General features: G+C 43.8%; 1 protein-coding gene across 1 annotated transcript in view; it reads right to left on the bottom strand.

The window, feature by feature from the left end:
• The window catches only part of CLSTN2 (calsyntenin 2), a 771,758-nt gene that overhangs the window by 102,343 nt on the left and 653,272 nt on the right, over positions 1–16,143 (bottom strand). Inside the window, exons 7-8 of the mRNA XM_050964016.1 lie at positions 5,093–5,341; positions 4,404–4,525 (exon numbers count right to left, since the gene is read on the bottom strand). Coding sequence (XP_050819973.1) covers positions 4,404–4,525; positions 5,093–5,341 — 371 coding nt within the window. The remainder of the gene's footprint in view (positions 1–4,403; positions 4,526–5,092; positions 5,342–16,143) is intronic.

The following is a 16,143-nucleotide window of genomic DNA, read 5'->3' as shown; positions in this document are numbered from 1 at the left end:
GCTGGGAAACATGAGGGATATCTACTATAACTTCATCAACAGCAGACAACTGGTTACAAATACTCTGGGGGATACTCCATTGGCTCAGCTATACCCAAAGGGAATTTAAAAAGTTCAAATTCTACCTCTAACCAGCCTCATCCAATTATTCCATAATGTGTCGCAGGAAATAACTCAAATAAAGAACAACTCTACACTCACTCACCAATAATCTCACAAGTCGAAGAGGAAAAACATTAAGGAAACACTTTTCAGATTCCTTTTTAAGAGATCATTATTTATATAACCCAATTTTTATATTTGGGTGCTTAAAGTTAGGATTTTAAATATGGATTTAAACTCCCGTATAGCCATTTTAGGCAACTAAGTGCCAATTTAGATGCCATTATATGGACTCTGTGATAAATCAGCTCATAATATATATGAAAGTTTGAAAATTGGGCTCTATAATTAACTCCGAGAAAAGAAAGGATTTAAAAAGCTCTTGAAAATGCCTGACAAGTGTCCTTTCAAACTGCTGTACAGGAAATTTACAAAAACAAAAAATAACTGGTTTGATTTTGCATTTTGAAATGAAGGAAACACCTATGCACAAAAAAACTAGAGTTGCCAGAAGACAGCGAAGCTGCTACTTACTGGGCATCTGTCGCTCAGTTGTTTAGGAAATGTTGCAGCTTTGCTAACAGTGTGCGCATATGAGATACACACTGGTTTTCTTGAAAGTTATCTGCACTTTATCTTTTGGGTCATTACTAATGGGCTCACTTGCAAACTATACTGACAGCTGCAATCAATTTCAGAGATGATTAAAGTGGGGATTAAAAAAATCAGTGGTAGTCTGTATTCATTTTTTTAATGTTTCTTAAAAATAACAAGGGTCCCGTTCAGTTTAAAGTCCTACAATCTTGTCTATTAGTGTTTTGGCACATATACTGCTAAGAGGTTAAATGAGCTCTGCAGGTACAGGCCCAAGGTTATGGACACTTTCAGGTCAGTGGAGGAGTATAGGGTGAATGTTCAGTACCATATGAAAAATTAGCTTTGTGACTCTTCCATTAACTTTAATGGAAGGCATAGGATACATACATACCATACTGAAAAGAACCCCATCAACCTATGAGCAGATTTAGCAGCCTAACTTGCCCACAGCTAACTTTGCAGCTGCTACTGTGTGGAGGTTTCCAAAGCTCCCTGTGTGTTATAACTGTGCCAGCTGCATCATATGCCAAAAGGAGGAAACATTACAAGATTAGTACCTATGCAATGTCTGACATGGCTACCTGTGCTGTGCCTTTACCTGAGGATGGAGTTTGGGACTCAGTTATGTCTTCCTGCTATAGATAAAAATGGAGTACAAGAAATTATATTCAAGATGAAAACGAGCTTCCTTCTGCGATCTTTGCTTCAGAACATCAACCATCTTGTGGGCTAAATAGGGAACACTTAGAATCTGGTATCATGAATCCTATTGCTAGACAACAGTAGTGAAAAATAATCCGTGCGTCTCTTGCGCCTGAGGTCACTGGACTCCTCTCAGCTCAAACAAGCACCAAATTGTTATCACGGTCATGTAGCACCTTATGCCCAATAAAGTATCCTCCCACCGTTTACTTTCAATTAACAGATGCTCTGTGCTGGGCCTACTATATCAACCTCTGTTTTTAATTCCTCAACTGTGTACAAGCCATGAAGTCTGCAGCTTTCCACATTACAGTGTGTTCCAGGTTGTGAGAATCTGGTTAATAATCCAAAACAGCCCAGGTTCCATCATGCTAGCATTTAAACTATTCATTTCAAAGACTGAAAGGTCACATACTAGATCCTGACCTAATTGAGTTCAGAGGGCCAGATTTTCAAAGGTATTCAGGTGCCTTAAAAAAAAAAAAGCAGAAAGGCACCTAGTGGGATTTTCACCTCAGTATATTAGGCACCTACATTCCATTGAAATTGTCGTTGAAGGGCTTTCCCAGAGTTTCAATCTGGTTGGGTTCAGTAAGAATTTGCAGATTGTGCTGGAAGGGCCAGAGGGAATAGCAACAGGGAGTGCGCTTATACGAGAAGTGACCTTTCCTAGTTGCCAAAGCCTCCTGCAGTACGACTGGGACAATAGTAACTAAGGGTCACAGAAACTTAGTCGCCCTAACCATAACAAACGTTATGTATACTTTACACTTCCCTGTTGAAACAGGGTAAGATCACTAGAAAATATATTGTGGGTATCATCCTACACTAGCAGAGAAAAGAAAAATGAACTAGTTGATCTAATAAGCCTCTGACATTGAATGATTTTTAAGTAATAGAGTCTCCATCCCCTGCACACAAATTTTCAGTCCATCTTCAACGTTGGTCAATGCCTGATACTATATGATAATATGGAGGGCATATTTTAAGTATAAAAATGGTTCTCTACTGACATTCAGGCTGATAGTATTTCACTGAGTACTAAATATGGAAAGATAATATGCCAATTACTGGTTTGGATTCCCTTCTAATGGTATCTGCTCCAGCAGAGATCCTTCAACTGAGTGAAGCTCTTCAGCTCTCTCCAGAGACATAACTCACAGCATGGCCATGTTAATCTCAAACTGTCCCGAAGGGCTCTTTCAATTGTCTCTAGATGAAATCCTCTGGCATCTTCAAGATACACGTCAAAGAACTGTAGCTAAATAGCTGGGATGATGTTTAAACTTCAGTTAAAGATGTGAGGCCAGTTTGCTCGTGTAAACTGTCATAGCTCCATTGACTCACAGCCTCAGGCCCTTATTCAACCCTTGTTGGACACTGGATAGCAGTTGTATTTATCCAGTTTTGACATTCTGATTTGGCTCCATGTATTGTTCTGAAACAGTAGCACATTATCCCCAAAATCTAAAAGGAAAGGTGTACCAAAGCAACTGGAAGGTGAGTAGCACTCTGCCCTAGGTAGAGGGAGGAAATGTTAGCATCAAAATACGAACCTGGAAAACATAGGTTGCCTGCTAATCATCTATGTTAATCACAAGCAAAAATATGACCGGATATGAAAAACAGAAAATAATCCAGAGTCCAGTTAAAGACATACATTACTTTTGCATGGAAGAGGGAAAATATAATTGTAAAGTTGTTGTCATTTCTGTATTTCCAAGTGTGTCTAATTTTTAGCCTCATATTTGAAAAAAGCATGGAAATGACAGAGCGAAAGTGTGTGAAGCAAAAAACTAAAATAAAAATCAGACTGTAGTAGAGATGAAAAAGTTTTCTGTCAGACTATTAGACATCTCCCTATCAATGGAGTATTATCCCCCACTGCACATTTTCCAGTGCTTTGTCATGGCTAGGTTACTGGAATCGCACGCTAGTTTACTTATTCAAAGATACTGTTCCTCCCTCTTCAAAAGACAAAAAAAATCTGCTTCAAAACAAGAAAACAAAGCAGCACACAGGGTGATTTTAATTCAGCTTTCCAGCTCAAAATGGTACTGTACACAAATTTTCAATAAATATCTCTAAAATCTTGAATGCTTATCAAAATTTTTACTGTAGCAATTCAGTTTCATGACATTGACTTATAAATATTTCTATAGCACTCAACACAATAGTATCAAACTAAATCATTTTTACAAGACCTTTAAGGTTCACCATTCACTAGTGTAAATTCATCCTTTGAGACATGTTAAGGCTTCTTCATTTCAAGTATACCAAAACTAACCCTTATCTGGATACCAGAAGTGAAAAAATAAGTGCTATGTCCATTAAATGGGTTCCTGTTACATATATTTGACAATTAGGATTCAGGGCAATCTTCTGGTCCATTTTAACAGGAGAGTAAGGGATCAAACAATTAACACAATTAGTATGGGAACTTTACATTTTGTGCTCAAAAATGTGTTACAAAAACTCAGTTTAAGCAAATTTTAGTCTGTAAAAATGTGTGTTTGCATCATCCTTATCTTGACTAGAATTAATAATTCTCTGGAAGGCAACCTTTGGCTACTTAATATTTTCTCCACAAAGTGTTCTTCATAATTGAGCGAAATTAAATATAACAGCAACAGAATACAGGAGTCTACAGAGTAGGAAAGACAAGTCAACATGCACCATCAAGTACTTGTCTCCACATCAGCAAAGTGCTTATTGGAAAGATCTAAATCAGTTCTGTTGTGCAAATAAAAACAGGTTCCTGATGGTGAATGGAGGACTTCTTTAGGAACTATACGTAATGTGTTGCCCCTGTTTGGTTGTCAGCAATGGGAATCAAACCTAGGACCTCTGGATCTAAAATTACAAGCCTCTACCACATCGACTTAGCTTAAAGCCTGCAGCAAACTCTTCAACCTCTATGTGCTTCTTCCTTTAGAGGGGGACCGAGAACCATCCCTTGTAAGTGCAGGTTACATACAGATAATAAAAAGGAGCCCAAGTACCTGATCTAGCTTCCAGTGGAACTCTGCCGGGCGAAATGTATCAGCCTGATCAAAATCTTTTCGCAGCAGAAACACCAGACGACAGTTGTGCACATAAAGTGCATAATGGTGTCGATTCATTTCTAAAAATATATAACAAATAAAGAGGCTTAAACCACTGCAGTGTCGTATTTGCTTTGTGTAGCTGAATTTGCTTCAAATACAAATTCTGACTGTATAAGCAATATACACTTCAAACCAAACCAACAGACATAACATTGTACTTTATTTCAGAATTGTACTCCTCGTGAGTTTAGCGAAAGCTGCAGGTGCTTAGCACCTTCAAGGATTAGGTCCTATCCATTTAGTTTATGGATTAATTAGGTCAGCAGTTTTCCAATTAATATTTAATCTGATTTCAATTAACAACACTAATTTCCCAAATCTAAACAATGAAAATTTAAAATGAATTCTCCCCATTTTGTCAAACGCTCTCCAAAAATCCTTAGATGAGTTTCGAGAAATGCAAAAGTATGGTCGAAACTTTCACTGAGCTCAGTTACCACCCAACTAAGGAACGTGTAAAACTTTCAGAGACACAATACACAAGATTTACGGCTTCCTTTCAAAATATGTTAACTGACAGGAAGAAAAACTCCACCCATGCCACCGTGAGCTCTGCCAAAAAGATTTAAAATAAATAGACTCACCTGTCTTGTCAGAGTTGCAAAGAATGGTTTCTTTTTCAGCTCTCAGTCCTGGACTAGGTCCATGTTTCATCCACATAGTGATAGTGAATTGATCGGTTAAATTCTTTGGTACTATTCCATCAGGAATTTTGGCTCCTTGTTTTCCATCAAATTTAAAAATCATGTCATTGTTGTCTATCAGAAGCCCAGCTGTCCAGTTAGTTGCTGCACTAGGAGTGGGTAATAAGTCAATGGCACCCGAGGATGCTCCTGCAGATGACATATAATGATGAGGTAGCGATGAGAAAGCTATTCCGTTAAATTAATTATAGGCCAAATTCAGATACCCTTGCTGCTGATCAGCAACATCTTACTCCATTGACTTCAGAGTCAGAATACCTTTGTACAGTATCAACACACAGTGTACAGAAAGGTGTGTTTTGTTTTTGATGTGGTGTTTTTTTTAATTGATGCTATTAATGAAATCTCTCCCCTAGATATACTGCTCATGCTGAGTACAACTTTACAGGCACTAGAGGGAGACGAATGTCTTAGAAAGGTCTCATTGTTATTTTAAATAGCTTTAACATTATCTTATGTTTCACATCTGGCATTTCAGAAACGACAAGAAGCAAGTATTCTGTGTCCCAGTGGAAAGCTCAAAATCTTGCCTTCCTGCTGGTGTGTGTACATATTCATGGTGATGTGTTGTGATATAAGATTTTATAGGCATGAGTTTGAGATGATTGCATGAATTTCTTTCCATGGACACATCATAGAAATTCACAATGAAGGTAAAATGTTAGTAGTGCTATCTCCAGAAAATAGGTACAGATTCATATCACTGTAGGGTGACCAGACGTCCCATTTTAAAAAATAGACATCCCATGTTTAAGCCCTCCTTGCAGATGTCCTGACTTTTTCCTAAAAACAGGCAAATTGCCCCATATTTTCTGTCTCACCCACATCAGTACTAGTGAGTCCTGCTGCTGGCCGGATCCTTGCTCACCAGCCACCTGCGGTGAGTGGTGGGGGGGGGCATCTAGTGGCAATGATGGCGGTGAGTGTGTAAGGCTGGTGGCGGGGTGAAGATCCAGCGCACAGGGCCAGCCACTCCCCCTGCTGGTCCATCAGCACAGCTCTTGACCAGCAGGGCCTGCCCCCCATCTCCTTTCTGGCTGCAAGCTGCAGTGGGTGGTGAATGCGGACAGGCCCCAGGCAGCGGCCAGTTCCATGTTGCCTCTGCTGCCCACCCACTTGCCTTTTTACATGCTTCCCCTCTCGCTGTCATCTGTCTACTTTGCCTCTTCCCCCACCCACCCCACTGCTCCTCCATATCCTCCCCCCAGCAGGGCACATCCCGTATCCAGCACTATGTGGAGAACCAGCCCCCGGTTGAAGCACTGAGCTAACCAACAGCCTGGCCAGCAGATTCCTTCCTTCCCCCACTACCTCTGTCTGGGCCAGTGCTCTGGCAAAGCCCAAGACCCTCCAACCGAGGGCGCTGACCAAGAGGAGCTGAGCCCTGCATGTGCCAAAGTTCCACACAGCGCTGGTATGGGGAAACCTCTCCGTCCCTCAGCTAAGCTCTGGAGTGACTGCGGGGGGAAGGAGGGAAGAGAAGCAATTTCCAGCCTCTTCACCCCACAAATCTGCAGGATCCACAGCAGCCCCTGGGCCAGGGCTTAGCACCTTCTTCACCCTTCCCCCCGCCCTGGGTCCTGCCTCCAGCGGGGCACAGGGCTGCTCCATCCCCTGCTGAACCACCTCTCTGGCCAGGTTTGCTGAAACTCCTGCAGTCAGGTTTCCTGGGCCCTAGAGCACAATGCAGCCTTAGGACTTAATCCCTTCCTGTCCGTGCTGTAGCCGGAGGTGGCTAGGTTATGTCAGTGGCCAGCAGCAGACTGGAGGAGTTAGCTACCTTTTGAGGGTATGGCTACACTTACAATTGTGCAACGCTGGGAGTTACAGCTGTGTTTGTACAGCTGTGTAGGGCCAGCGCTGCAGTGTGGCCACACTGACAGCTACCAGCGCTGCAGTGTGGCCACATTGGCAGCATTTGCAGCGCTGTTGGGAGTGGTGCATTGTTGGCAGCTATCCCACAGAGCACCTCGTCCCATTTTGGCGCTGTGGCTTGTGGGAAGGGGACGGAAGGGTGCGGGTCTTTCCGCTTCCTGTTCCAACGCCCCGTGGTGCTTTGCTACACATTCCAAGCAGTTTGGCGGCATTGTGAGTCTGCAGCGTGATTTCTGTTACAAATGGAGCCCGAGCTGCTGAGGACCTTGCTGATGAATGTTGCCAGCACATCACGCATGGCAGTGGAGCTATTCCTTCAGCTCCAAAGTGACAGTGAGGAGTCAGACAATGATATTGATTCGCCTGACGCGCAAGACACTAAATTGCTTGTGGCAGTAACGGACGTGCTCAGCACCGTGGAACGCCGCCTTTGGGCTCGGGAAACGAGCACTGAGTGGTGGGATCACATCGTCCTGCAAGCCTGGGATGACGAGCAGTGGCTGCAGAACTTTCGGATGAGAAAAGCCACTTTCATGGGACTGTGTACTGAGCTCGCCCCTACCCTGCGGGGCAGGGACACGAGATTGAGAGCTGCCCTGCCAGTGGAGAAGCGGGTGGCTATTGCAATCTGGAAGCTGGCAACTCCAGACAGCTACCTATCAGTGGCGAACCAGTTTGGAGTCGGGAAGTCGACCGTTGCAATAGTGTTGATGCAAGTTTGCACGGCCATTAATCACACCCTGCTAAGAAGAACTGTGACTCTGGGGAACGTGCAGGACATTGTGGATGTCTTTGCACAAATGGGTTTCCCTAACTGTGGAGGTGCAATAGATGGGACGCATATTCCTATTCTGGCACCACCCCACCTGGCATCAGAGTACATGAATCGCAAGGGGTATTTCTCTGTGGTTCTCCAAGAGCTTGTGGATCACCGTGGGCGTTTCACTGACATTTTTTCAGGATGGCCTGGAAAGGTGCATGATGCACGCATCTTTCGGAACAGTGCCCTGTTCAGGAAGCTGATGGCTGGGACTTTTTTCCCAGACCGCAAGATCACAGTAGGGGACGTCGAAATGCCCATTGTGATCCTTGGAGACCACGCTTACCCCTTAATGCCATGGCTCATGAAATGATATACAGGGAAGCTTGACAGGAGCAAGGACCGGTTCAACTACAGGCTGAGCCGGTGCAGAATGACTGTGGAGTGTGCTTTTGGCCGTTTAAAGGAGTGCTGGAGGTGTCTCTATGGGAAGCTAGATTTGGGGGAAAGCAGCATCTCCGCTGTTATATCAGCATGCTGTACCCTCCATAATATTTGTGAAGGGAAGGGTGAAAGATTCAGTGAGGAATGGGCCTCCGAGGTTCGAAGCCTAGAGGCTGAATTTGCACAGCCAGAGAGCAGGGCTACTAGAGAGGCCCAGCAAAGGGCTTCAAGGATTAGGGATGCCTTAAGGGAGCAATTTGAGGCTGAAAGCCAACAAGTAATGTTTGGTGCCTTTGCTGTGCCCGTTTTTCCCTTGGGGTACAGTATTTATCACTTTCTTCAATAAAAAATGTTTTATAAGCCAAGAAATCATTTATTCAAAATACAGTACATAAAAGGGCAGGGGGGTAGGGTGGTGGACTGTACATTCAGAGGTTTGAATATGTCCTGCTTGGATTGCTGTTCAATGCTTGCTGCACTTCAGGATTAATATGCTGCATTGTGATGGGGGTTGAGTGCATAAGGTAAGGGTTGTAGTTATCAGGGCTGATAGGTGATCATACAGGTGTTGGGGGCAGCTGGGGGTGGTAAGAAACAGGCTGCTGGAGAAAGGTGTTTTGTGCAAATACTGGGGAACAAGAGAGAGAGCTTTGGGAGGGGTGGTGGTTACCATGGTGCTGATCTGTCTGCATGGCTACGAGAGACTGCAGAGTCAGTTTGGCGAGCCAGGAGGCTTATCTGCTGCTTTGTGCTTTTCTTGGTAGCCAATTCCTTTCTCCTGTTTTGTGTTTGCCTCCACTCATGCATTTTCTCTCTCCATTCCTGCATCTTCTTACTCTCTCTGGCATACTGATTCATAACTGCTTTGATCAAATCTTTTGATTTTCTAGGATTTTTCCTCAAGTTCTGTAACTGTCGGGCAGGCGGTGATAGTGCTGGATTATTCAAGGTCACTTAAAAAAACATAATTAGAAACATTTAATACACAGAGGCTACATTGTTTATTATCATACAGTGAAGGAGTTTGTAGACTTTTTGTAGCATCATTCCCACATACCTAACATAGCACAGAGAGGCCACGGCAGCGAAGGCATGGCGAGCAATGGGGTGAGTGTTTCTGCGGCGACTTCACCTGGGAAGGGGAACTGCCTGAGGGCTCACTGGGGTTTCTGTGCACTGGGGAAAGCAGAGAGCAGGTACTTTGGGACTTGCACTGGGGAAAGCAGAGAGCAGGGACCTGCACTGAACACTATCCCTACATTCTCAACAGGATTTTCTACTGCCAGATATATCACTGCTGCGTGTTACCTGGCAAGAGAGGGAGGGTCTTCTACAGCAATGTGGATTCCGCCCTGGTCCCTATGCAGCTTGCCTGTGTGCAGCAATGGTCCCCCCACCCCTTGCGGCACAGTGGCGCGGACGAGTTAGCCTGACCGGGACAAGGACCACGGTGGCTCTCCCTATAAACTTGCGCAAGCACATTGCCCACGCTCTGGCTGCAACTTTTCAAGAGATTACCGAGGCCGATTACAGAGACCCGATAGACCAAATCAATGGGCTATTCCACATTTAGGCATGCATGCAGGCAGCCATAACCCCCATCCTCCTCTCTCAAAATATTTCCATCCTAAAAATAAAATCTGCTTACTGGGAACACGCTCCTCTGCTTCTTCTTCACCAACAAGTTCCAGCTGCTGCGACTGGCTAGCCTCCTTCTGGCTTGAGAAGAGCTCCTGGCTGCATGGCTCCTGGGACTCCGGGGTGTCTCCCTCCACCCCAGTAGCCTCACTCTCGGCTTCCTCTACACCCTCCCCCACTTCTCCCTGCTCTGAACTCTCCATCGTGCTCCTCGGATTGGCAGTGGGGTCACACCCAAGTATGGTTTCCAGCTCCTTGTAAAAACGGCAGGTCGTGGGGGCAGCTCCTGAGCGGCGATTTCCCTCACGGGCTTTGCAATAGGCACTGCGCAGCTCCTTTACTTTTACCCTGCACTGCAACGCGTCCCGTTCATGGCCCCTTATCAGCAAGGACTGTGATATCTGCCCATAGGTATCATAATTTCTACGGCTGGAGCGCAGCTGTGATTGCACAGCTTCCTCACCCTAAACACTGATGAGGTCCTGCAGGTCGGAAGTGTTCCATGCTGGGGCTCGTTTGGGGCGTGGAGGCATGGTCACTGATTGATTGATTGATTGCACTCCACACCTGGCTGAGCAAACAGGAAGGGGATTTTTAAAATTCCCAGGGCATTTAAAGGGCGGGTCACCTGAGCCCAGGGCAGTGGAGTGTGAACGATGAGCAGAGTGGCTGAAAAGATATGCTGGGATACCTCCTAATACCCTGGAGGCCAATAAAAGCGCTGTTGGTGTCCACACTTGATGACCAGCGCTGCATCACCAGCGCTGGAATCGCTACACCAGAGGCAGACCAGGTGTACAGCCAGCGCTGCAACCAGGGAGTTGCAGCGCTGGCCGTGCTTTGCAAGTGTGGACACAGAGTGAGTTGCAGCGCTGTAACCCCATCACCAGCGCTGCAACTCTCCAGTGTAGCCATGGCCTGACACTGTGTGTGCAGGAAGGGACAAGCTGCTTCCAACCACATGGGAGCAGTAGGGGGGTGGGTCACGGGAGTGCAGGGAAGAGATGAACTCTGCAAAGACATAGGCCAAGTCATCCCTTTCCCCACACCCCATCCTCCTCCCCTGCAGCTGGAAGCAGCTCCCATCCTTTTCCTTCTGCAGAGTGAGGAAAAGCTGCTGCTGGCCACATTCTGGTGTGAACCCTGGCAGAAATCTGGAGGGGGGCATGTGACCCTGCATGTCTCCCCCCTGACCCCTCCCCAGTGTCACCTCAGGAGGTGAGAGCATCAAGCAGGGAGGTGTCTGAGAGAGGCGTATGGGAGTATGTGTGTGTGTCACCCCTCCCATGTGTATGAGTGAGGGGCAGGGGGGGTGTGTTACCCCTCCCTGTGTGAACCCAAAAGATAAGTGGGTAAATAAAAAGAATCCAACAATGTAGTATTTGTTTCTAACAGGGGCTCAGTCAACTTGATGGTAATTTGAACATTTCTATGACTGACTGCCGCTGGAGTCAGGAGTAATTTTACCAGGTGTCCCATATTCAGCACGGGGAAACACGGTCACCCTATATCACTGTAATACTCTTGTAGTCCCATGGTAAAACCCTTAGGCCCCATCTACACCTAAAGTAAATAAGAAAAGTGGTGTGTCCAGTTGTGATGCAATTAAGTGGAACTGATCCCCACAATAGCTGCAAGTAGGTTGATAGAAGAATTTTCCCACTGACATAGTGACCAAGTGGTCCCTTTCATCAAGCCCTCTTTCATCACTGTATCAACTATCTACACTACAGTGGCATAGCTGCAGTGCTGCAGCTGTAGCACTTGTAGTATAGACATACCCTCAGTATTATACAATACATCCTTGATAGCTGTTACCACAAGTACCCTAATGATTGCAGAGAGAGAGAAGGGATGCTCATGACTGAGGTCAATCAGTCGCTTTATAAACAGAGACAGACAGACCTGTCTTCGCTTACAGACAGCCCCCCAACCTGAAACAAATACTCACCAGCAACCACACACCATACAACAAAAACACTAACCCAGGAACCTATCCTTGCAACAAACCCCACTGCCAACTCTGTCCACATATCTATTCAAGTGACACCATCACAGGACCTAAGCACATCAGCCACGACATCAGGGGCTCGTTCACCTGCACATCTACCAATGTGATATATGTCATCATGTGACAGCAATGCCCCTCTACCATGTACATTGGCCAAACCAGACAGTCTCTACTCAAAAGAATAAACGGACACAAATCTGACATCAGGAATCATAACATTCAAAAACCAGCAGGAGAACACTTCAACCTCTCTAATCACTCAGTGACAGACATTAAGGTGGCAATTTTGCAACAGAAAAGCTTCAAAAAGAGACTCCAACGAGAAGCTGCTGAACTTGAATTAATATGCAAACTAGATACCATTAACTTAGGTTTGAACAGAGACTGGGAATGGCTCGGTCATTACACTAATTGAATCTATGTCCCCATGTTAAAATATCCTCACATCTTCGTGTCTACTGTCTGAAATGGGCCATTTTGATTACCACTTAAAAAGTTTCTCCCCTGCTGATAATAGCTTCTCTTAATTAATTAGCTTCTTACAGTTGGTATGGTACTTCTACCTTTTCATGTTCTCTGTATGTATAAATATCTTCTTTCTGTATGTTCCATTCTACGCATCTGATGAAGCGGGCTGTAGCCCATGAAAGCTTATGCTCAAATTTGTTAGTCTAAGGTGCCACAAGTACTCCTATTCTTTTTGCTGATATAGACTAACATGGCTGCTACTCTCATACACTTAAGTCTTAAGGTCAGAAGGGACCATTATGGTCATCTAGTCTAACCTCCTGCACAATGTAGGCCACAGAATCTCACCCACCCACTCCTGTAACACATCCCTAACCTATGTCTGAGTTATTTTGAAGTCCTCAAATCATGGTTTAAAGACCTCAAGGTGCACAGAATCCTCCAGCAAGTGACCCGTGCCCCATGCTGCAAAGGAAGGTGAAAAACCTCCAGGGTCTCTGCCAATCTTCCCTGGAGGAAAATTCCTTCCCGACCCCAAATATGGCGATCAGTTAAACCCTGAGCATGTGGGCAAGACTCACCAGACACATACCCAGGAAAGAATTCTCTGTAGTAACTCAGATCCCACCCCATCTAACATCTCATCACAGACCATTGGGCCTATTTACCTGCTAATAATCAAAGATCAATTAATTGCCAAAATTAGGCTATCCCATCATACCATCCCCTCCATAAACTTATCAAGCTTAGTCTTGAAGCCAGATATGTCTTTTTCCCCCAAATTACTCCCCTTGGAAAGCTGTTCCAGAACTTCACTCCTCTAATGGTTAGACACCTTCGTCTAATTTCAAGTCTAAACTTCCTAGTGTCCAGTTTATATCCATTTGTTCTTTTGTCCACACTGGTACTAAGCTTAAATAATTCCTCCCCCTCCCTGATATTTATCCCTCTGATATAGTTATAAACAGCAATTATATCTCCCCTCAGCCTTCTTTTGGTTAGGCTAAACAAGCCAACCTCTTTCAGTCTCCTAAGACAGATTTTCCGTTCCACGGATCATCCTAGTAGCCTTTCTCTGAACTTGTTCCAGTTTGAATTCATCCTTCTTAAACATGGGAGACCAGAACTGCACACAGTATTCCACGTGAGGTCTCACCAGTGCCTTGTATAACGGTACTAACACCGCCTTCTCTTTACTGGAAATACCTCGCCTGATGCATCCTAAAACTGCATTAGCTTTTTTAATGGCCTTATCACATTGGCGGCTCATAGTCATCATGTGATCAACCAATACTCTATGGTCTTTCTCCTCCTCGGTTATTTCCAACAGATGTGTCCCAAATTTATAACCAAAATTCTTGTTATTAATCCCTAAATGCATGACCTTGCACTTTTCACTATTAAATTTCATCCTATTACTATTACTCCAGTTTACAAGGCCATCCAGATCTTCTTGTATGATATCGCGGTCCTTCTCTGTGTTAGCAATACCTCCCAGCTTTGTGTTATCCACAAACTTTATTAGCACATTCTCATTTTTTGTGCCAAGGTCAGTAATAAAAAGATTAAATAAGATTGGTCCCAAAACCAATCCTTGAGGAGCTCCACTAGTAACCTCCCTCCAGTCTGACAGTTCACCTTTCAGTATGACACCTTTCAGTCTGACTCTGACACCTAGAGGAGAAACACCCTAACCTCTAGCGTTGCATTCGGTGTTTAGCTGTATGTGGGGACTGTATCCTAACCAACATTTTTGTTATCTAATTACCATACTGTAATAATCAACATGCAGCTTCGTGATGGCATTTGTCACTTTTAAAAACTTTGAAGTTCTTGGATATTTCCCCCACCCTTATGTTATTTCTAACAGGTTCTCTTTTTTTTAAAAAAAAATCTCATTCAAAAGTCATTTCCAAGTGGCAGCATCATCAAACCTAAAAATATATATGTGGAAGCTGTGCACAAGGACAAACTGTGTTTGTTTTATAAGCACTAATTGTGGATAACACACCAGGTTGCATTGCCTAATACACAGATGTTATCTATTGGAAAACATCAAATTCAATTTATCCAGATGGCACAATCTATAATAAACTTTGTAAATTTGTTTTTTTATTGCTCAAGCTACTTAAAAAATATTTTACTTGCACACAGCACAAGTAACACTGTCTTTTTCTAAAGGAATCAGCCTTTGTTTTATGCATTCTTTTTAAACTTATAGGGCACAGAAGTAATTTGCAAAAACTGTGTATTAAAGAAAAATAGGTTGTTAAACTAAAACAGATTTGTACTAAATAATTTATGGGATCATGGAGAAACATTTCTCTCTCTTTATTAATCTTGCACCATGGTCAGAGGCAGCAATAAACGTTTAGTAGGGTAATCATGCTAAGATCTAATTTTTCAGTTAGAGTGAAACTGTGAGAAAGCTCCCAAATGAACAAATACACTTCCTAAATAGCTTACTAAGGCTCCAGTTCAGCAAGGTACTTAAACTGGAGCCTAACTTTAAGTGTCTGATAGCACTGTAGATTAAAGTCAGACTCCTGCTTAAGGACCTTGGTGAATCAGGCCCAAAACTGACAGGTTCCTACTCAATCCCCACATAATTGTGTGGAAATTTACTTCAAAAACCATGTTGGATTTGGATGTTCAATATGCAGCGTCTCATGGAGTTTTGGCACAGTTTATACAGGGCCCCTGCTAAGTAACTATTGGACCCACATTCCTGAGCTGTTCCCTTTTTCAGTATGAGATATTTAATTTTCAACAATGACTTTGTCAGTAGCCTGAAATCACTTGATTTTACTGTAACCCTAGAGAATATAAAACATGACTGGTAATATGACTTTATATGCAAATTCATTTGTAATTACCATTTGAAGTGCTTCCTTTTTGCATTTAATTTTTATTTCTGTATTAGAGAAAACAAGTCAAAGTCATAAAACTTTAACTATTTGGGAGTAAATCCTGTCCGTGCTTATGCAACCATGTCAGGGATAGCGAGTCAAATAAGGAGGACAAAGTCAACATACAGGCAAGAATATACCTGCTGAAGGGACACAGCTGCAATCCTGTCACATTATTTTTGAGAGTATTAGCAACTGCTCTCTGCTACAGCAACAGGATGCTCACTGTAACTACAGTGTGTGAGGTGGGAAAAAAAAGGGGGCTTGGCTCCCTCAAAACAGCATAAAGTATGTTATCATCTATTACAAGAGCTAGCAGCTTCCAAAAGAATCATAAAGCACTTTGTTTCACAAGGCAACAGCAGCAGACAACTGCTCACTGAAGCAGGGCTCCCCAGAGGATTCAGGGGGCAAAGCAATTTCGGGGCCCCTTCCATAAAAGAAGTTACAATATTATAGAATACTATACATGGGGGCCCTTGCAGGGCCTGGGGCAAATAGCCCCACTTGCCCCCCCCAGGTGGCCCTGCACTGAAGCACCTCAACATTCTGCTCAAGGTATCTTTTGTATCAGATTTACCTCAGAGAGCCCACAATGAACTGCTGCTTAGGGTTTCGCAAGATTTTATATGAACCTTTTAAATACTTTTTTGTTGTTTTTCTGTGGGGGGAGACAGTGGTATTTCATTGATTAAAAATAGATGTAGATGGTTTCACACTATGCAAATGTCAAGAGATGTCATTCTTCCCTTTATTAATGCTGCTTAGAGGCCTAATTCCTTCCTCTGGTGTCCATAGATCTCGTTGACTTTAGTGGGTGCTGCAC

The sequence above is a fragment of the Gopherus flavomarginatus genome, chromosome 8 (assembly GCF_025201925.1).
Source record: "Gopherus flavomarginatus isolate rGopFla2 chromosome 8, rGopFla2.mat.asm, whole genome shotgun sequence".
In the NCBI taxonomy this organism is placed as follows: Eukaryota; Metazoa; Chordata; order Testudines; family Testudinidae; genus Gopherus; species Gopherus flavomarginatus.
The sequence above is the reverse complement of the archived record's forward strand: the minus strand, read 5'-3'. Positions and strand labels throughout refer to the sequence as shown.